At 44.3% G+C, this 22,887-nt stretch overlaps 2 protein-coding genes across 3 annotated transcripts in view; both read left to right on the top strand.

Moving 5' to 3' along the window:
* Positions 1-2,563, top strand: part of DBNL (drebrin like) — a 33,693-nt gene extending 31,130 nt beyond the window's left edge. For both annotated transcript variants that reach the window (XM_087706285.1, XM_087706284.1), the window contains one exon: positions 816-2,563. In XM_087706285.1, the coding sequence (XP_087562411.1) occupies positions 816-955 (140 nt within the window). In that variant the 3' untranslated portion in view covers positions 956-2,563. The remainder of the gene's footprint in view (positions 1-815) is intronic.
* Positions 2,564-11,829: 9,266 nt separating this feature from the next.
* LOC148048975 (matrix metalloproteinase-17-like) overlaps positions 11,830-22,887 on the top strand; it is a 20,801-nt gene continuing 9,743 nt past the window's right edge. Inside the window, exons 1-6 of the mRNA XM_087706288.1 lie at positions 11,830-11,928; positions 15,073-15,310; positions 16,608-16,740; positions 18,769-18,946; positions 19,578-19,861; positions 21,934-22,110. Of these exons, the coding sequence (XP_087562414.1) occupies positions 15,119-15,310; positions 16,608-16,740; positions 18,769-18,946; positions 19,578-19,861; positions 21,934-22,110 (964 nt within the window). The 5' untranslated portion in view covers positions 11,830-11,928; positions 15,073-15,118. The remainder of the gene's footprint in view (positions 11,929-15,072; positions 15,311-16,607; positions 16,741-18,768; positions 18,947-19,577; positions 19,862-21,933; positions 22,111-22,887) is intronic.

Genomic DNA, 22,887 nt, shown 5'->3' with positions numbered 1-22,887 from the left:
TCCAAGACACTTTAGTTGTTATAAATACATACTAGTTGCCAAGTGCTCAAATTTTGATCACATGACTGCAGGAAAGCTGCGACAGTTGTAAGTATGAGAGCCAGTCATAAGTCACTTTTTTTCAGCACTGTCATGATGTCAAATGATCAGTGTGATTCTGATCTTGTAATCCAGCATCCTCCAATTTTTGGGCACCAGGGACCAGTTCTGGGAAGAGAAGTTTTCCCACGGACCGGAAAGGCTGCGGTGTCATGTGCTACCTACATCCCATGGATGGGGCTTCCCTTGTTTGCGCACCCTGGTTTCTGCCATACTGCAGACCGGTAGGGGTTGATGACTCCTATAGTAGTCTACTGGACCAGTTACTTTTATATATACTGTACGTATGTATGTGTATATGTGTGTGTATGGCTTAGTGGCTAATACAACTGCCTGATATGTAATACAGCCCAGGTTTGATTCGCAGTAAGGATATGGCTAGCTGATAAGAGCTAAATAGCTTGAAATAGATCTATACTAGTCTCCCTTTATTTATTTATCAGCACAAATGTAACAAAAGCAACATAAAAAAATGGCTTGGATGGCTCCTAGGGTGAGCCAAAAGACATAAAAGGGAAGCAGTATGCTCCCTCCCATATTTGGGCATACCAGGAGTTGTGACACAATACATATCTATCTATCATCTATCTATCTATCTATCTATCTATCTATCTATCTATCTATCTATCTTGTGACACAATACAGATATATATTGCAATATATATAAATTCTTTTAAAAAATAACATAGATTGTTTTGTTTCCCATCTTTTTTTAGCTGACGACACAGAGATCTCTTTTGACCCTGAGAACATTATCACAAACATTGAGATGATTGACGAGGGCTGGTGGCGAGGTTACGGGCCCGATGGTCACTTTGGGATGTTTCCGGCCAACTACGTGGAACTTATTGAATAAGGAATGCTCGCCTGGGGGGGCAGACGAGCACAAGTAATGTCTGAAAGACCAACTTTCCTCAAAACCACTTCTTGGAGATGAAGCTGTGCTATGATTTTTCTTTTAAGAGAGGGGGGGGCATTGCTTCGTGTCCCCATTGCTGGCAAAACTCTCTAATCGGCTTGGTGAAGCGGATCCTTTTCTGTTCTGTTCATTTTCCTTAACAGGCGTTTTCAGATAGAGATGGACATCAGTTTTTTGGGGGGGCGGACACAAAATTATTCCGTTTGTTCAGAGAGGGAGGAAGATCATGTAGTGGGAAACGCACTGGACAAAACCACTCTCTGCAGGCATACATGGACTATGGTACTCTTGAATATCGACCTGGGCTCTTTTGAAGAAAGGGAAGCTATGGTCAGACCTTTTCAATTTGCCCATTGTAACTTTTCCAAGATAGCACGAGAGAAGAGAAATCTTAAGAAATGCCTACATTAGTATTATCTTTGATTGAGGCTGCAGCCCACCACCCACTTACTCCAGAGTGCTGCTTTGGGGGAAATGGATTGTTTATAGCTGCTTTTGAAGGACGGCCTGTTTGGAATTGCTCCAAGGGAAAAAACTGCTTGAAAGAGTAGAATTACCCATGCTTTCTGCAGGCTTCCTTTGTGAAGCTTCATTCCATTTCAGTGGAGCAATTCTTTAGGGAAGACGGTGCCCTCAGACCTCTCCCCCACTTAACATGCAAGCTGATTGGGGTTGGAGCATTTGTAGAAACTCTTATCCTTGCAATAAGGCAAAAAGGCTGCCTCCATAGGTCTCGTGGCAGAAGAGATCCAGCTATATCAACTCAATAGCTAATGAGACAATTGACCCCAGATCAAGGCTTATCTCTCAGCTGGTGGTAGGTGCACACAGCTTTAAATATTATGCTTGTGTGTGTGGGTGTGAGGTTTGCTTAATAGAACTCTGGTTTATCCAATTACCCTTTCTGGAATTTAGGAGTGGGAGGACGAAAGTACATTAAATTTGGCTGTGGTAAAATTGGAATTCATTTCTTCCTCTGCCTTTTTTGTGGGTGTTTTGTTTTAAACTAGAATATAAAATCTGGCAGCTGAATACACAAGAATGGTACCAATTCTAAAACTGGATATTTGATACCTTCAGGCCCAATCTTTTCCCACAACTTCTCTCTACAGTATAGAGGCATAATGTTTAACCTCCAAAGGGCAATGTTTTATGTTTCTTTTGTTTCATTGGCTCAAGATAGTTTGAACAGGCTTATCAGACTTTTCATAACTCTACCCAGGCAGATCAAAGAATTTATAAGTTGGAAGAGACCAATACATTTAAATCCATTCCCTGGTCAGTGTAGAAATCTAATAGGTAACCATCTCGCCCCACTTTTAAAACCTGAAGTGATAGCAAGGCCATAACTCCCATTGCTTAATCGTCTTTATACAACATGTAGAATCCTTGATTATTCCAATTACTTTTCACAGCTTCATGTTCAAAATTCTCCTTTTTCCAGCCTTTGGCTCTGCCTGAAGATTTATGATGGGGTAAAAAAGCTAGTAGATTGTGACAAAATAACAATGAACAGGAATTAAAATGACGCACTAAGCCCGTGAATTGGATTTTTATTTTTTATTTTTTATTAGTTTTGGGAAATAGTTTACTCGCTATAACTTTGAAGTGAGTGTAGTCTCAATGTTTGCAGAGAAATTTGAGAGAAATAGCTCCAAGTGCCAGGAAAAAAAAAAAAGAAATATTAGAAAACAGTTTTTCTCCTGTGTATATCTTGTAAGCAAACAGTTATTTTCAACATCTCCACAGCCACTGGATGCAGAAATAAGATGCTGAGAATTCTAATTCATGCAAAACGTTAGGAAGCTTAAAATATTGGAATGTATTTACCTTCTAAACGGCAAACTTAAGAGAAATCACAGATTTAAACAACTGTTTTGTAAAATGTATCTTTTGGTACATAATCCATAACATCAAACTGACATTCTCCTCCTTTTCATCATGCATCTTGTGACGAAGTGAATTGTTAGCTCCTTATCAACAAAATTGTTTGCCGTGAAGTAGATCTGTAAATCTGGTCACCTGTTTTATAGTTTTATCCTTTACATCACATTGATTTACTAATCACTCTTCAGAAAGATTCAGAATTAAAACAGCACTCAAGAGAACATTGTCTTAAAAGGGTAGCAAAGCATCATAATTGAATAAATTGGGGGGGGGGTGTTTGGGCACTCCAGTGCTTTGCACCTCCTTAGATTTTGTCTAAGCATAAGTTTGCCTTCCATTATTTTGATAATGGAAATTACAGATCAGTAAGATCTAAAGGACTACAAATTCTCCATTTCTTAATATATCCTAAAAAGCAATGTATGTAACCAGTATGGTAATGAAATGGTTTCCTTAGGTGTCAATCAATACCCTTTGTCTTGCAGCCTCAATATAAATGATACTGATAACCAGAGACACAAGTACAGGTAGTCCTCAATGTACGACCACAATTGAGTCCAAAATATTGCTAAGTGAGACAGCTGTTAAGTGAATTTTGCCCCATTTTACATCCTTTCTTGCCATGATTGTTAAGTGAATCACTGCAGTTGTTAAGTCAGTAACACAGTGGTTAGGGTGCAGTACTGCAGGCTACTTCAGCTGACTGCTAGTTCGGCAGTTCGGCTGTTCAAATCTCACCGGCTCAGGGTTGACTCAGCCTTCCATCCTTCTGAGGTGGGTAAAATGAGGACCCGGATTGTTGGGGGCAATATGCTGACTCTGTAAACCGCTTAGAGAGGGCTGAAAGCCCTATGAAGCGGTATATAAGTCTAACTGCTATTGCTAAGTACATCTGGCTTCCCCATTGCTTGTAAGAAGGCTGCAAAAGGTGATCACATGACCCCGGGACACTGTAACCATCATAAATAAGAACCATTTGCCAAGCATCTGGATTTTGATCATGTGACTGCGGATGCTGCAACAGTCATGTGAAAAAGTCATAAGTCACTTGTTTCAGTGTCGTAACTGAAGACTAAATGAACTGCTGTAAGTCAAGGAATATCTACCCTTTCAATATGAGGGGAGGAAATCCTCACGTGCCAATTGCTCCTACAGGTAGTCCTCAGCTTACAACAGTTCATTTAGTGACCGAAGTTACAACAGCGCTGAAAAACGTGACTGATCACTGTTGCAGCATCCCCACGCTCATGTGATCAAAGTTCAGGTGCTTGGCAACTGACTCATGTTTATGACGGTTGCAGTGTCCCAGGATCATGCAATCACCTTTGGGACTTTCCAACAAGCAACGGGGAAGCCAGATGTACTTAACAACCGTGTTACTCATTTAACAACTACAGTGATTCGCTGTATGTGAAATGTGGCAAGAAAAGTCATGAAATGGGGCAAAAATCATCCAATTTCTCACTTAGCAACATAAATTATGGGCTCAATTGTGGTCGTAAGTTGAGGACTCCCTGTACTCTGTTTTCTGAAGACCTGACGTGTGGTCTCCAACGCCGTAAGTTACATCTGCGGCAGCTTCTGCTATGGGAAGAGGTTGTGTTTCCTGCTGCACTGTTAAGATTTGTCAAGCCTTTCAATGGATCTCTTGGTTGGAAATGATGGATGTGAAGGGGGGTGGCAGTTGTGTTGCCTAATTGAGTTAACTAGGTCAGGGAGACAGGAGTGTGGGGGGGGGACGCAGAGGGACAAGACAAGGGAGACAGATGGTTAATCAAATCCAGGGCAGACCTCAATTTCATTTCCATTTGTCTCCGATCCTCCCCGGAGACCCACTGCCACCAGCAAAGAAATCATTATTGTAGTGTTCTTTACAGCTTGGGAAACGCATCATGATGTTTCTTTGCATCAAAAGGTTGTTTAATGCTACTTGAAAGATGCAGAAAGAGGTGGTTCCTGGCACTTGCACTCCCTCAAGAAAGAAAGAAAGAAAATCCTTTTTCTAAAGTCCCTAGATTAGGGTATGTCTATCTGTGATCCACACAGCCCTTGAGCTCCGCAAGAATTGAGAAAGTTAACTCAAACATCTTAGCACATCTGTGTAATCCCAATTCTAAAGAGCTTCCTGGGATTCCACCCAGTTAAAAGTTCATGATCTTGTCCCCACACCCACAAATCCATCATATGGTCCAATCTTCTTCCACGCTGTCATCTCCACCCAGCTGCTTCCAGTCAGGTGTAAAAGTGCAGCAGTGGTGGGTTTCAAATTTTTTGGGAACCTCTTCTGTAGGTGTGGCCTGCTTTCCGGGTCCACTGGTGGAACCTCTTCTAACCGGTTCGGTAGATTTGACGAACCGGTTCTACCAAATAGCTGCGAATTGGTAGGAACTCACCTCTGAAGTACGGAGACAAAAGATGACCTTGGTCTTCTAGAAAAGAATGACAACAACACATTCCACAATCCTACTCCTTTCTATTCCCCCCTCCCATCAACTATACTAATGAAACAGCATAATGAAATAAGAGAAGGGTGGCAGGCCAAAATTCTAAAAAGAATATAATTGCAGACCTGACACCCTGCTTGATTTGTCTCTGGAGGGTCTCACTCAAGGGTGGGTTTCAGGCGGTTTGCGGCGGTCCCCGCTAACCGGTTGGTCAGCAAACCCAGAAGTAAGTAACTTCCGGGAACGCCGAAGGATCCACCCGCCCGCCCACGTTTCTTACCCAGTTTTGACGAATTCTGCGCTTCCACGCATGCACAGAACGCATACAGCGCCTGCGCGATCCTCCAGGAGCAGCTGGAGCATCGCACAGGCGCTAGTACGCATGCGTGCACTGCGCGCGTGCACGAGGACGCCGCCAGCCCCATTCCAACCGAACCAGTTGGAACGGGGCGAGAAATCCACCCCTGGTCTCACTCATCAAGGTTATGGTTGTCCCAAAGGTGTAAAAGTTTCCAAAAGCAACTGGACTTCGTTTCTCTTTGAAGACATTTGGTTTCTCATCCAAGAAGCTTCCGGCCTGCTTGATTTGCAATATCGAAACGTTTTGAGGGAGGCGAAGTTGCAAAGACTTTTTATGGATCTACATGTTCAAATAAGAAAATGCATATCTTGAATATGAATTTCCCTCCTCCTCCTCCTTCAGAAACCACAAGAACACTGCCTGCCTTTTCATGAGCGCCAGAAATCTCTTCCATTAAGTGTCCTGGGACCAAACATTGGAGAGTTTTTGCCAAGGGACTCCGATGTGGTTCATCCTTTCTGCACCCCATTGAGATCTGCTTCTGGAGTTTGTTAATGGGGCACTGTTAGCCTTGACACCCACTGCACCCACAGGGTGATATTATGGGTGCCATGGGTGTGACTCATCTAACGCATATGTTCTGGGCATGCTGCCACCTCTGTCCATTCAAGACACCCTTCTGCTAAATTTATTTTCAGCAATGTTTGGCCCATAATAATGAGAAGAGCTGCCCTGCTACCAACAAGACTAGAACTTCCCTGCGATGACCCGTCTCGGAATGCTCTCAGCTGGGTACCAAGAGGCTGTTGAAGATTGAAGCTCACCCCTTCCTGGTGGTGCTTCCATGCAACTTTTTATTTAAACAAAAATGAGCAATCAGACTTCATAAGACTCAGAAGTGGGTAAAAGCTGAGGTGGCAAAATGTTAGTGAGGATGCAATGGCAGAGGGTCCATTTCAGACCTCCCATTTTGGAGGTTTCCACCCTTCGTTTTTCTCTTGCTGCATCCGTGGGGCAGGTCCCCCCAGATGCCAAAATCCGTGACCCGTCAAAACCGCGGTCCACAAAAGCGCGATCGACGAAAGCGCGCATTTGACATCATCACAGCGTGACGAAAAAAATTAAAAATTGAAATAAAAATAAAATTAAAGCAAGCCGATTCACATAAAGGTAAGGGTTAGGGTTAGGTTAAGGGTTAGGGTTAGGTTTAGAGCGTTAGGGTTACGTTTAGCGTTAGGTTAAGGGTTAGCATTAGGTTTAGCGTTACGTTAACGGTTAGGGTTAGGTTTAGGGTTAGGTTTAGGGGGGTTAGGGTAAGGTTTTCGCTTTATTTTTACATTTTTCGATCACATCGCGATGTTTTCGTCGCGCTGTGATGACGTCAAATGTGCGCTTTCGTCGACCGCGATTTTGTCGTCCGCGGTTTTGTGGTGGAACCGCCAAAATCATTCCGGAGCTCTTAATTTTACAAATTCGTTTTGCTGCCTTGAATAGCATCCATCCTTCCAGTTCATTTGAAGTAGGAACCATCCTTCGGAAGGGGTTGCCTCCACGTGTGGGGTACAGGGGCAGTTACTGCCCTCTTCCCCAGGTTTTTACTGCAGGTCTGCAATTGATTTGCTTCAAAAGCCCTTTGAAACCAGCCCCAGGGAGGAGGTGGGAGTGCGTGCCTGTGAATATCCTGCTTTCCATTGTGTGATCCTCTTTCCAGTGGTCTGCAGACTTCCCAGCTTCCCACGCTTTCATTAAATCTCAAGAAAAGACATTGGGGTGAGACACCTCCCATGGGGCTTTTTAAGCAATAGCGGTACTATCATTAAGGGGGTGCCCTACTTAAGAGGCTTTTGGGGAACATCTGCTATGGGGGGAAATTTGGAAACATTCACCCCATTTCTCTGCCTGCGTATTTTATGGAGAATTTTGGAAGGCCAGCTGAGTCCAAGTTCATTAGAAATGGCTTTACCTGGCAAAGGAACTGGGATTCATTGCCAGAACACAGCTTTTAATTTTTTCAGAGTTTTCTTCATTTGGCAGCCTTTGAATTGTTGGTTGTATTACATACACTCCAAAAAAATAGCCATTTTCAGTATCCAAATTTATAATTGTGCAACATTTGGGGACCAGAACCCACAATTTGTTAGAGATAGTCCTTGACTTACAATAGTTGGTTTAGCGACCGTTCGAAGTTGCAACGGCACTGAAAAAAGTGAGCTATGAGCATTTTCCAAATTCACTTAACAACTTTCTTGCTAACTTAACAACTGTGGCAATTAAAGTGGGGCAAAATTCATTTAACAACTGCCTCGCTTAGCAACAGAAATTTTGAGCTCCCATACCTGCATTAGATTTTTTTTTTCTCCTTTATTCATAAGTAGCTCAAAGTTGATAAAAGTTTCTTTGTAAGTAACCCAATGAGAATATCTCCCACGTTGTGCCCAGAACTAGAGAAGATTCTATTGGGAGTGAACGCCAACGTATTCAGTTCCTCCACAGTCTGCCTGCTGTGAGGGTGGCTTTTCCCCCTCACCCCCTCCACCCACCCCACTGCAGAGATCTGAGTGAGAAATAAGAGCCTCATAGTCCGTGTAACCATGGACACCAGCTCCAGTCTAGCTGGTCACAGCCGTCTCCCAACAGATTAATGGCCTCATTGTCAATCAGCATTGTTCTGCTTGGAGCTTACAGAGGCCCCGGTTGACCCCATCACCCAAAATAGCCATTCTGGACTCATCGCTTCCTAAGGGGATACATCCCAGTGAAGTCTCTCCAGGGCCCAATTGCCTTGGCTTGGAGGTTAACGGGCGTGGCCTTTAGCTGAAAGGAATGAAAGGACAAGCAAGATCCTTCATGATAAAGGCTGATTATCAAGTTGCAGGTCGAAAACAAGGATGGGGACCAACTATTGTGGAAAAGCAGACAGAACATTTGCTTTAGTGTTTCAGACCAGACAAGGAAGAAAAGGAGAATTTGGGCAGCCAGTGAAGTTCAGATGAACTCCTGGATGAATGATGGAAAGAATTGTAGATAGAAAACCCAGCTGAGTTTAGAACCGAAAAGGTTCTGAAGGCAAGTCCTTTTTTTCCATGTTATTAAGTTTTGAAAATGTAAAACTGTGTAGGAAGTTATCACCCAGCCCTCTCCCAGAAAAATGAAATACCCTAGGACAGTGTTTTTCAACCTTTTTGTGCAAAGGCACACTTTTTTCATGAAAAAAAATCACGAGGCACACCACCATTAGAAAATGTTTAAAAAATTTAACTCTGTGCCTATATTGACTATATATAAAGTGTTTTTCCCACGGCACACCTTACACTATGTCACGGCACACTAGTGTGCCGCGGCACAGTGGTTGAAAAACGCTGCCCTAGGACATATTGAAAAGGCAGAATATTTCTCTGGATGTGAAAAGGAAGAAACATGTTTTAAAAGACAGAATAGCTCCCTGCAGCTTCCTGCCCATCCCCACTTTGTCAATGGGCCATTAAGAAGGCCAAGCTAGTCCACCTTACATAATAAAGAGCTCTCCCCTTCAGCTCCAGGGAGATGGGATTAAGGCATGATAATATTGGCCCTTTACCCAACTCACCACATGGCATCTGAGAACTCAACCAAACCTGGATTCAAAACGCAGCCTAGAGAGTTGCCCCTGCATGGCTCCATGGGAGTCTGACAACCAATCAGAACACAAGCTCAAGATCAAAGGCCAGAGAGGGCATAATACCAGGGACTCAGCATCTCAGCCCTTCCTTCTCTTTTCTCCACCAACATTGAAGCACATGATCACCTTTCCTGTACAGGACTCAAGCCATGTGGTCCTGTCCACCAATAAACCATCTTTCCAAGCAACCTCCATGTCTCCAGTGTCTTTTCCCCCACTTGGAGCCGAACCCAGAAGGACATTTCTTTCAACAACTGGATGCACACAAATGCATGTGATCTCCAGTTCCATTGATTTCCAGTTCTTCAGAACCATGAATGTCTCAGGCCCACCCATCCTTTCGTCTGTGGGGATTCTTCGTCATCCAGGTCATGGAATTTAAATACGAAGTGGCTTGAATACATTACTTGGATAATATTAGTTTGTATTGTTATAGAATCACCTTAAAGAAATGTTCTTATCTGGAAAAAGAATGGGGGTTCCAAAGGTGCTTTTTCAAGAGGCAACTGGATTTTGTTTTTTCCTTCAAGATGTTTTATTTCTTATACAAGAAGCTTCTTCAGAACTGAAGACATTTCTTGGATGAGAAGCGAAACGTCTTCAAGGGAAGAAAAAAAACAAGGAAGTCTCTTGAAAGGATGGGACACCCATCCTTTCTTTCAAACAAGAGCATTTACTTAAGGTGACTCTAACAATAGAAAGTAATATTATCCAGGTAATGTGTTCAAGCCTCTTCATATTTTAATTCCAGAAATTGAACACACTCCTCCTTTTCCATTTTGAAGGCCAAAATATTGAATATGGCTTTACAGAGGATCTTTTCTTGATGGTTTCCTCCAAATCTTATCATTTTAAACCAATTGACAGCTTCATTTGGGCCTCTTCTCATTTCCATGGCTGTTGTTTTATTTATGTAAATGGAATGTAAAATTATCTCCCCTCAACCTAACATCCTCCAGAGACTTATTTATTAGACTTATATACCACTTCATAGAACTTTCAACCCTCTCTAAGCGGTTTACAATTTTTTTTAGCAAATTGAGTCAGCAACTTGCCCCCACAGTCCGGGTCCTCATTTCACCCACCTCAGAAGGATGGAAGGCTGAGTCGACCTTGAGCCGGTGAGATTTGAACCGCTGAACTTCAAGAGACTACATAGCCTTAAGGCTGAGAATTCATAACTCAAGACTGCCATGTTGGGGACAGCAGGAGGAGAATATTCTGCTAGTTTTCCACTTCAATACATCAGTTGGCAAACTTTTTTTTTTTTTAAAAAAAAGCCGGATGCATTTGAGAGTCAAAGGCTTTTCCCGTGCCAAAAGCTAAATCATAAAGCACTTTGCAGGGAGGGGTGTTAAGCTGCCCCCCCTTTTCTTAGAGAGGATGTTCTCCTCTCCCAGTTTTTTTTTTAATCTAGCAGAAAAGGTTGTACAATGCATTATTCTCTCCATCTGGGTCCCCTTCCTAATTCCATCACATTTTTGTTCCAGTGTCCAAGAAGACAGGAATGCACGTATGAGAATGCATAGACGAAGAACAAGCAAGGAATAAAATAAAACTATTTTTAAAATCCTGCCCCTGCTTCCTATGGCCAAATACATGAGATGCAATGGTATTGGGAGGAGGTCGTGGGGACCAATCCTCAGCTCCCCCCTGCTGCAGGCAACTCCTCCCTCCCGGGACACGCCCTCCTGCTCCCCCCCCCCTGCTGCCCCTCCCTGACGGGTGGAAGAGACAAAGTTCTTGGTTAGATGGACGCCTTTGGGGAGCGGAGTCTGGCATCAGGTAGGTCAAATGCAGCAGGTCTGTAGCAAGTTGCCAAATGAGGTGGAGGGGTCTCTACGGGGTGGGGATGCCGTCAGTGTTGTGGTCAAAGAAAGGGGCTCTTGAGTGAGTTACCAAATGCGCAGGTGGACTGTTGGGAAAAAGAGGAACCATGTGGGTTTGGAAAACCAAGAGGGAGGGGGAGGGCTGGTTCTCTGAAGAGATCCAAGAGGGGAGAGGGGGTGTAAGTCTGAGCATGTTGTACAAAGTCACAAGTCCTTAAGTGCATGTGCTGCACATTCAGCAGGAGAAGGAAGGGAAGGGAAGAAGGAAGGAAGGAAGGAAGGAAGGAAAGAAAGAAAGAAAGAAAGAAAGAAAGAGAAAGAAAGAAAGAAAGAAAGAAGAAAGAAAGAAAGAAAGGAAAGGAAGAGGGAGGAAGGAAAGGAAGATAGGAAGGAAAGGAGGGAGGGAGGAAAGGAAGGAAGGAAAGGAGGGAGGGAGGAAGGAAGGAAGGAAGGAAGAAAGATTGTGAGTTGAGGGAAGGGGAATTAGAAAGATAGTCAGCAGCCAGAGGAACAGTGGAGAATAAAACAAAAAGTTTGCAAGTTGCTTGTTAACTTGGTCAAAAACAAATTAGAGGAATTGCAGAGCAAGGTGGGATGTGGATTCTTTTAGTCCTCTGGGAAAGATAAGTTCGTCAAAGGACACCTCCCTGCCCTAAAGAGAATCGCTGCTGGTCTCTGCTCCCCGCCTCCCCTCCTGCCCCACCCCAGTCTCTTCTAAGGAAAAGTAGAACTGGAGCAAAGCTGCTCTTGGGGATCCTTGAGGACTTGCTCTTCGGAGGATATTTGGACCGGTAAGTAGAAGCCCTCCTTCTTCAAAGCCAAAGATGGGAGAACATCACCTTCCCTCCTTCCTTGTAATTGCCAGCCTTTTTAGAAATGGGAGAGGCACTTTGGAAAATGGAGGGAAGGGGAGCCAGGTCTTGTTGGAATGTAAGCAGAATGGTCTTTTTTTAAAAAAAATTAATTTCTACATTTAAAAAAAAACTGGATAATTTCTGCCTGCTTGTTGTGTTAAACCAAACGCATGCTGTATTATCGTTTTGTGCGTTAGAGAGATTGCAAAATGTATGGACTTGGAAAGTCAGAATGACGGTGACAGGAATTAAAGACTGACATCGGTTTGAGGAGATGCGGACGGCTTCTGTTCCCTTGGAAGGTAGCCAGACCGACATCCCTGAGCCTCTTTAACACAGCAGGCTCTCTAGCAGACAGGAATACAAGAGCACAGGCGGGATGTTTGGGCACAGCTGATGAATGAGGTGTTCCATTACTAAAGTGACAGTTTTAATTTAAGTCTCCTTTTACCCTTGTAGAAAATTGGGGATGTGGAGTCTGCATATTACAAAGAATTGGCTATCGGAGATTGCTTCCCCAGAGGGCAGGAATGGCACTGAATTTAAATCTGTAGTACCTCTCATGCCTACAAGAGAATAATTCCTCTCTTTGTAAACTTCATTCTGCTTTCCTTTCCTCTCCTCTCCCCTTTTCCCTTTCCCTTTTCCCTTCCCCTTCCCTCCACAAATACATTACATAGCCCTTCCTCTTCTCCCCCCACAACAAAATCCCTATAAAGCAGGGATATCCATGGTGGGGGAGGGACAGATCACAAAAAATCAAGATGCCACCTGCAGGATTCACCCCACCCTTTTCTATATGCCCCTGAAAGGGATGGGCTTCTAATGCACAAGCTGAACATCTCGCTACCCCCCACCCCCCACCCCCTGCTCCATAGATATTCCTTTTGTAAGCTAGCCATCTCCCAAAAGTCTAAAGAAATGGCTCTCTAGGTCAGAATTCTTTCAGCTATTATGACTTCCCTTTCTGGGTTGATTTTCCTTCTGGGTGACTGAGCAGAATGAAGCTCTGGGCTACAAACACTCTCTTTTGTATGTTTTTAAAAGATTGCTTAGGGAGCAGCGCATACACTCATTTTCGATTGAAAGACTCTATAAAGAAATAGAAGCAGAGTTGAAACTCAAGAGAAGCACCCGTTGGCCTATCAGCGCCCCTGGTTTCACTTTGCTTGGTTTTGCCTTGGATAATGACGCTGAGCGGGGTATACAAGGGTGGGCTAGTCACGGAGAGGGCACAAACTGGGTGCCATCATCTTGAAAACATGTGGCACTCATGCTCCACCACAAACGCTAAAGGCAAGGGGTACACCAGAGCCGTGACCCGACAAATGCACGCACGACAAAAGCACGCCGCCGAAATCGCAGCGATAAAATCGTGACGTCATACACGCGCCCACAACAACATGCCGACAAAACCACGCCCACAAAAGCGCGATGTAAGTTAAGGTAAGGGAAGCGCGATTTAAGTTAAGGTAAGGGTTAGGTTTAGGGTTAGGTTCAGGGTTAGGTTTAGGGTTAGGTTCAGGGTTAGGTTTAGGTTTAGGGTTAGGTTCAGGGTGAGGTTTAGGGTTAGGTTCAGGGTTAGGTTACTTATTACTTGTTCGTTGAAGGTGTTCTGTTGTTGGTGTGCTGTTGTTGGCGCGCTTCTGCGCGCATTCATCGGTGCAATTTCGAACTCGCGGTTTTATCACCGCGGTTTCGGCGGTCGCGCTTTTATCGAGCGCGCATTTGTCAGGGAACCCACCAGAGCAATCTTCCTTCGATGCGTCTGTGTTTTCCATTGTAAAACAGCAGTTACATTTTCATCTATTTGTGTTTTCCGGCAGCAATGTTTTCAGTCAATCTTTGTGCTGGATAGTAAACTGTTCTGACCCCCCTTGTCCCACACCAACACACACTCCGAGCCAAAGATAAGTTACGGCATTTAATTAACAGACAGACAGGTCTTTGGCAGCAAACCGGCACAGGCAAGCTTGGGCAGCAATCCAGCACAGATAAGTCTTGGCAGCAATCCAGCCTGCCAAGCTCACAAATATGTTCTCCGACATTCGTTCCTGTGTTGACTTCTGCAAGAGGGGCGTGTGCACAAGCAGTCTATAGTCTGGAGAGGAGCCTAATGACCACCAGCTGAGTGCAATTACCTCCTGTAACTGCGCAACTGTTCCTGACGCCTAGTAGCTCTTCGATGGCGTGCATCCAGGAACAACTCACAGTCCGGCTCACTCTCCCTTGTCTCCTCCCCATTGGTCCAAGGCTCAGGTGCCTCCTGGTGTCCAACCAGCCTCTCTGCGCCCTGCTCGGAGTCGGAATCCGGTACAGGGTCCTCCACATCCTCCAGAGCCGACTCATAGGGCCCCTCGCTGTCGGAGTCTGGTGGCAGCTCCAACGGCTCCTGCTGGGCCACAACAGTAAACATTGGCTAGCTGCTAAAGCGAACATCCAAGCAAATGTCCTTGCACTTCAGCCATTTTTCTTTCTTTCAGATTTCCTGCTTCCTGCCATTTGTTTTGCTGACAAGCATTTCTCGGCCACCTTGGTCATAGGAAATCAACCTGAAAGAAGAACTTAAATGGCCTCATTAGTGAGATAGCATCTTGAAATTCTGCAGAAGGATCTGCAGAGTGGGGACAACAAAGTCAAAATGGTGGGTGGTGATTGGCTCAAAGTCACCCAACCATCTTTCATGCCTAAGGCGGGATTAGAACTCCTGGTTTCTCGGGCAGCAACTTAACCACTACACCCCTGGCCTCTCTCGGCTGCACTGAATTCCTTGGGTAAAATAGAAGAAGTATACAGTATGTTAGTTTCAAAAGAGATCTTGCTAGGAAGAAGATCTAATCAAACCTCAAATGATTAGCTAGGAAGGTTCTCACTTAGTTTTGCCATTGGCTAGTGATATGATAGAAGTTTGGGGTCAAATACAAAAAAAAAAGCACATCAATTCATGGAACAAACCTTTCTTGATCTCATTCTGAAACTGGAGTTGATTACATTTGGTTTTTCCCCCCCAGATAAAATAAACCAGTTTAGCTGGGTTGTAGGGAGGGAAAAAGGAATCCTTTTTTTTTTTTTTTTGTCCAGAATTGGAAGAGGTGGTGAACGCACCAAAACAGTGAGCAACACCTGGATGGAGGCTGGAAAAGTCTGTTTTCCTAAGAAATATCGCAGGCAGCCTCAGCAACAGCATCTGGAGGAAAAGCAAAAGACGAAGCCACCTGCCACCTCTCTACACTGGCTTCTCTTCTTTCTGTTGCTGCCATCTTATTCATCCTGCCTCGGTCCTGCTCCCATGCCTACCAACGAGAGTGGAGAAATCACCGTAAGTCAAACCTGAAGCGACTGAAAACTGGGGAGTTGTAGCATCCCAACCTTGGCAAATTTAAGACATCTGGACTTCAACTCCCAACATTTCCCATCCAGCTGCAGGAGTCGAAGCCCATACATTTTTAAGTTGTCAAGGTTGAGAAAACCTGTTCTAAAAAAATGGGTGCTCCTCAGGGGTGGGTTTCAAAAATTGTTCAAACCTACTCTGTGGGTGTGGCCTCCTTTGTGGGAGTGGCTTGCCACCCATGTGACCGGATGGGAGTGGCTTGCCACCTATGTGACCGGATATGAAGATGCCAACGACACTTGTCAGAACCACCTTAAATTACCTCACGCACAGCACTGGCATGCATAAGAATAGGATGTAAACTTATTTTTTAAAAGGCATCTTTGGTTTGCGTTAAAACAACTTCAACACACGCAATGTTCTGATTGCACCACAAACGCAGTAGTCATCCTTACCTTTCACAGAGGCACTGAGTTTTATAAATATGAGCTTGATAGTATAGAATAATCATATCCAAGGACCAGTGGTGGGTTTCAAAAAATTTTGGAAGCTCTTCTGTAGGTGTGGACTGCTTTTCGGGTCCACTGGTGGAATCTCTTCTAACCGGTTCGGTAGATTTGATGAACTGGTTCTACCGAATAGGTGCGAACTGGTAGGAACCCACCTCTGGTGCTCCTACAATGTGGAAAAGCCAAGCCAGCTTTGTGCTTTATCTCTTCTCCAGGTGGTTTGGGAACATTGATTAGAGTGTTTCTCAACCTCAGCAACTATAAATATGGACTTCAACTCCCAGAATTCCCTAAACACCAGACTTACTGGGGAATTCTGGAAACTGAAGTGTATCTCTCTTAAAGTTGCTGGGACTGAGAATCACAGGGTTAAGAGAGTTGGCTTTCATGAAAAGTAGTGAGATTTTTCTCCCTTGAGAGCATCTTAAAATCAAATTAAAAGCCCAGTTGTTTGATAAATTAAAAACCTGGCATTTCACGTATTAAATGGAAACTCTAAGAAATGAAAAATCAGCAACTTGGTACAGAAAAGCATTCCAAAAACCTGGCTAAATCTTTCAAGGGCTTGGGCAAAATGCAGAACCTGCAATTTTGCAGCTAGGTATTTGAGAATTGGCCCCCTTTAATTTAGTGGTTTTTCTTCTGTGTAGGCAAAGAAGCAGTATAAAACGGGAACAAATTAGTTTAGAGAGGCCCAGTTTAAGAAATGTATAATTCTCAGGAGGATAGGTGAGGATTATAATACCTCATGTTTGCTATTGATTCTCTTTGTTTAGGAGTGGTTGATACATTATGGATACCTTCCACCAGCTGATCCTACTACAGGCCAACTACAAACTTGGGAAGCTGTGACCACAGCCCTTCATGTGATGCAACGTTTTGCTGGCATTGCAGAAACTGGGATTCTAGGTATAATGAAACCGAGAGATGTTAGTATCTTGCTTGTTCTCCTTGGGGATCCATGGTTTTGCAATGGATCTCTCTATCAACCCATAAATGAGAGAGGACAGTCCAACCTTCTGAACTTCAGTGAAAGATAGCAATAGCAATAGCCATTAGACTTATATACCGCTTCATAGGGCTTTCAGCCCTCTCTAAGCGGTTTACAGAGTCAGCATATCGCACCCAACAACAATCTGGGTCCTCATTTCACCCACCTCGGAAGGATGGAAGGCTGAGTCAACCTTGAGCCGGTGAGATTTGAACCGCTGAACTGCAGATAACAGTCAGCTGAAGTGGCCTGCAGTACTGCACCCTAACCACTGCGCCACCATGCTACGGTGGCACCCTTGAGAGACCCAGACACTTCCTGAATATATTCAGTGAAGAAGGAGGACTGAGTTTATACTTCTAGACAAAATTACAACAGTGGGTTTTCCATGGTGGGTTCTAAAATGAAATAAAATGAGGGAAACTATCAGGAAAAAATTTTCTGCATTAGTCTGTTAGGAAACAGATATCTTTGCCAGCTGTGACTCCATGGGGTGTAGTATTAATGCCTTGCCTAGGATTAGGGTTCATGTTTCATATACTGCTTTACGTTTTCAGAATGTATTGATTTATTATTAATGTAAAAACTGCTGGTGACCTTCTACCACTGCACCATAGAGAGTATTTTAACTTATTGCACCTGTGTATGATTTGCCAATTGCACAGAGGCAGATAGGACAGGGCTCCAAAGGGTTAATGCCATTGCCCAGAGGATCATGGGTTGCCCTCTCTCCCCTCTTTGGAAGAGCTTTATAGCTCCCGCTGCCTTAAGAAAGTTCAAAACTTTGTTAAAGATCCATCTCATCCTGCCCCCCCCCTTTTTTTTGAACTATTACCATCTGGCAGACGGTACAGGATAATAAAAACAAGGACAAATAGGCTGAAAACCAGCTTCTACTCCAGGGCAGTAACTATATTGAATTCTACTGTAAAGTGCAATATTAATGCAATATCGGGTTTTCAATTTCAATTATATAGCTTGTGAAGGATGTGTGTTTATGGTTTTATGTTTTTATTTTTATAGTTATAATGTACACTGAAGATGGCATTTAATTTCATTGTATGATGTGCAATGACAATAAACTAAGCTAAGCTAAGCCAAACCAAACCAAACCAAACCAAACCAAACCAAACCAAACCAAACCAAACCAAACCAAACCAAACCAAACCAAACCAAACCAAACCAAACTAATTAAATTTATATGCCACCCATCTCACGGCTGGAGGCGACTCTGCAGAATCAGTGCATTTTAGGTCAAAGGACCCTTTGATGCCATCAGAGATTTAGGTTTCAGCCTTTATGCTAATGAAAATGGCCCCAACATTGCCTGTTTCAGTGGTGGGTTTCAAAAATTGTTTGAACCTACTCTGTGGGTGTGGCCTCCTTTGTGGAAGTGGCTTGCCACCCTTGTGACGGGATGGGAGTGGCTTGCCACCCATGTGACCGGATATGAAGATGCCGACGACACTTGTCAGAACCCCCTTAAATTACCTCACACACAGCACTGGCATGCATAAGAATATGATGTAAACTGGTTTTTTAAAAGGCATCTTTGGTTTGCGTTAAAACAACTTCAACACACGCAATGTTCTGATTGCACCACAAACGCAGTAGTCATCCTTACCTTTCACAGAGGCACTGAGTTTTATAAATATGAGCACGATAGAGTAGAATAATCATATCCAAGGACCAGTGGTAGGTTTCAAATTTTTTTGGAACCTCTTCTATAGGTGTGGCCTGCTTTCCAGGTCCACTGGTGGAACCTCTTCTAACCGGTTCGGTAGATTTGACCAACCGGTTCTACCGAATAGATGCAAACTGGTAGGAACCCACCTCTGGCCTGTTTCCAAGAAATTGAGGCAAGGCAAGATGAAAGAGACAGGGCAAGGACCGAAAGTTTAAATTTTTCTGAGCTTTTTCCGTTCTCTTCCCTTGAATTCTTGCAGATGATGCCACAAGGAGTCTGATCCGGATGCCCCGCTGCGCCTTGCCTGATATTATGCCCAACTCCCCCCCAGAGCTTTCTTTAAAAGAGAGTGCAAGGAAGAAGCGATGGCAAAGGAGAAAAAGTCGGGGGAGGCACAGTGCTGGTTCAGTTTGGACTAAAAGAAACATCTCCTGGAAGTAGGTATACACATGTAGGCCTAATGCAATGTTTCTCAACCTTGGCAACATAAAGAAGGGTGGATTCCAACTCCCAGCATCCCCCAGCCAGCATAACTGGAGTTAAAGTCCACCCATCTTAAAGTTGCCAAGGTTGAGCAACACTAACTTGGTGGGAAATTAGATCGAGAAAAGAATTGTACCTTGTAAAAACACCGTCGTTCAGTGCCAGCGTTCAGACAACTAGGCTAACATGGAAATGGGTAGCTTCTGGTTTATTGTGATTCGACGAACCTAGCAATGGAGTCTGCTAGCTAAGTGAATCCGGGCATCTTGTTAAGCCTTTATAAAGTCTATTTGTTTTGGGTGAAGTGTGTTATGGGAAGCCAAGAATTGTGTTTCATTAAACCTAGTTTAGGATACAATCCAATATTTTGACTACTCCACCAGAGTGCCACAGCATGATTAAAAGGTTCTTGAAGGAACCAGTTTTCTGGATTTGCAGAATGCCCTTCACCATAAACGAAGCAAATGTCCTTGGTTGACACTACATTCTCAGTCCGCCCCCAAAAATAAACTTCAATTTAGTATGCTTTAGGAAAGCAAATTGTATTCCTGTTGCTTTCACCTGCAGATTTTATTTTTCCCATAGGGTGAAGAGCTACCCCCAAAGAGCTCGTCTCAGCCGAGAGACGATGCGAGTATTGATCTATTATGCCCTAAAGGTTTGGAGTGAAGCTATACCATTAACCTTTCATGAGGTTGGCGGCCACACTGCTGACATCTCTGTGGAGTTCCTCCAGCTGGATCACCATGACAGTTATCCTTTTGATGGACCTGGTGGGATGGTGGCCCATGCTTTCTTTCCTGGAGACCCCCAGAGGGCTGGCACTGTCCATTTTGATGGGGATGAAGAATGGACCTTCCGCTCACCAGGTGATTTGATTTTCAGGAGTAGTGGAGGAGCTAAGAACTGTAAACCTGTTCAAGTGTTTGCCTGACTGCATGGAAGGCTCACATTGGATGTGGAATGAGGCCATGCATAGAATCCTGCCCTTGTCTTTTCATGTTACCCCACATTTATCTAATGGTCTGAAGGTCAACTATACTTGCCTTGGCTTGAATGTGAGTACACCCTCTGAGTGACTTGAAGGCTGCATGTACTTTTCTCCCCCCATGCTGACCTCTCTATGAGTTCAAGTGAATGCCCAAAAGGAGCTACAATGAACTGAGGAGGAGGAGGCTTTGCTGAAAGAGCAAAGAGCCGAGGTGGCGCAGTGGTTAGGGTGCAGTACTGCAGGCTACTTCAGCTGACTGTTATCTGCAGTTCAGCGGTTCTAATCTCACCGGCTCAAGGTTGACTCAGCCTTCCATCCTTCCAAGGTGGGTGAAATGAGGACCCAGACTGTGGGGGCGATATGCTGACTCTGTAAACCGCTTAGAGAGGGCTGAAAGCCCTTTGAAGCGATATATAAATCTAACTGCTATTGCTATTGCTAACTTGTGACATAGAGGTAGGGCATCTGTTCTGACCCTCTCCTCCATCCACTAACGAATGCCAAGACAAGCTTAACTGGAATGTCCTTTAATAGCAAAACACCAAACCCTCGGTGGCTGAAAGCCAAGCAAAACAAACAGATAAGGACCTTGGCAGCAACTCAGACAAACTCAGGCAGCAATAAACACAGATAAGGCTTGGCAGCAATCCAGCCTGCCAAGCTCCCAGTACTGTCCTCCGACATTCAATCCTGCGTTGACTTCTGCAAATACGGCCGTGTGCACAAGTAGCTTTTTATAGTCTGGAGAGGAGCCTAATGACCACCAGCTGAGTGCAATCACCTCCTGTAATTGCGTAATTGTTCCTGACGCCTAGTAGCTCTTTGATGGCGTGCATCCAGGAACAACTCACTGCTGGCGTCCGGCTCACTCTCCCTTGTCTCCTCCACACTGGTCCAAGGCTCAGGTGCCTCCTGTGGCCAACCAGCCTCTCTGCACCCTGCTCGGAGTCGGAACCCTGTCCAGGGTCCTCCACATTCTCCAGAGCCGACTCAGAGGGCCCCTCGCTGTCGGAGTCTGGTGGCAGCTCCAACGGCTCCTGCTGGGCCACAACAGGCAACCATCAAACGGGGGGGAAAAGGAACAGTAAAGGCAACATACACATTCCCTAATGCATTTTATGATGTGATGTAATCACATATCATTTATGATATGATGATCTCCTCACTATTTCATCTTTTTGGATAGCGCTCTAAGACTTTCACCCTAGCCCAAGAAGAATTTGTCTTTCTGATCTCATGTGGGGAAGATTTGGTGGAAACCAGTGTTGAAAAACAAAAAATGAAAATGAAGCTATTGTGTTAGTCTGGCCCATTTGACTTTTCCTCCATTCACTAAGCAGGCTGAGTGAGAATCTTGTATCCAAAGATTCACCCTCTGATGCAACCGGGTCCCGTCATGTAGGATGAAGACCTAGATTTAATTTTTAGGGCAAATCCAGTTCTCTGCTCTGGAGGACCTAATGGCTGAAGTTGAGAACTGTAGGAGAGGAGAGCCTACGGAGTTTCTCAGTCATCCAGGTTAAAGTTGTCTCAAAAGTTCTTTTTCAAAAGGTAACTGGGATTTCTTTGTTTTTTTCTTGAAGACGTTTCACTTCTCACCCAAGAAGCTTCTTCAGCTTCTTCACCCAAGTACTGAAAACGTTTCTTGGATGAGAAACAAAACATCTTCAAGGAAAAACAAAGGAAGCCCAGTATAGGAGCCATTTTAAGAGGGGGCAGCTATTATGCATAGGTACTTTTTTATTCCTAATCTGGACTGAGCATTGTTCACAGCTCTCAAGATGCCATCAAAGATTCAACAAAGTGTGGACACATTACTTTGTAGGAAATGATTGGACAGGATTATATTTTTGCTGTCCTTCTGATTCTGTGCTGTGCTATTTGTGACTCCTTCTCTTATTTTGTAGACTCAGCCTGGATGCTCAACCAGTGATTTTTATTGTTTGACAGATGACTTTGGCACCGACCTTTTCGCTGTAGCCATTCATGAGTTTGGGCACAGTCTTGGCTTAGTACATTCATCTTCCAAGCACTCAATTATGTACCCATATTACCGCGGACCGGTAGGAGACCCATTGCAATACCAGTTACACATGGAGGATCATGCTGAAATCCAGAAGTTTTACGGTAAGTGCAATGACATGGCATTTTAAATAATCAATAAGATTGCACAGATTAGGCCTCCTCCGGATTCCATCTGCCAGCCAATGTCAGCTGGCGACCCCCCCGGGAAGGGCCTTCTCTGTAGCTGCTCCGGCCTTATGGAACGGTTCCACCACAAAACCATGTTCGACTAAAGCGCGCTCGACGAAACCGCGTAGCTGACGTCATCACAGTGCGACGAAAAAAGCACGCTGTGAATGCTAAAGCTAAAATTAACCCCTAAACCTAAACCTAACCCCCCTAAACCTAATCCTAAACCTAATCCTAAACCTAACCCTTAACCTAACCCTAACCCTAACCCTTAACCTAACCCTAAACCTAACCCTAAACCTAACCCTTACCTTAACGTGAATCGGCTTGCTTTTAAAGCGCTATTTAAAGCGCCCTTTTTTCTCTACGGTCGCTGTTGTCGCCCTGCTGATGACGTCAGCGACGCGGTTTAATCGGGCGCGCTTTAGTGGAGCGCGGTTTTGTCGTGCCACGTATGGAACGATCTCCCCGTGGAGATCCAGACCCTTACTACTCTCCCGGCCTTCCGCAAAGCAATTAAGACCTGGCTCTTCCAGCAGGCCTAGGGCTGTTGATTTATCCAGCCCCATTTTATGTTATGAATGTTGTGTGATTTTAATGTTTGTAACTTTTTAATTTTTATATGTTCCCCTCCCTTCTTTTTCTGTAAGCCACCCTGAGTCTTTCGAGAGTGGGCAGCATACAAGTCCTAATAAACTCACAAAAACAAAC

This window comes from Thamnophis sirtalis, unplaced genomic scaffold (genome assembly GCF_051295495.1).
Source record: "Thamnophis sirtalis isolate CommonGarterSnake01/CBP01778 unplaced genomic scaffold, rThaSir2_p1.2 scaffold_2, whole genome shotgun sequence".
NCBI lineage: Eukaryota > Metazoa > Chordata > Lepidosauria > Squamata > Natricidae > Thamnophis > Thamnophis sirtalis.
This window is presented reverse-complemented; position numbering and strand designations above follow the sequence as displayed.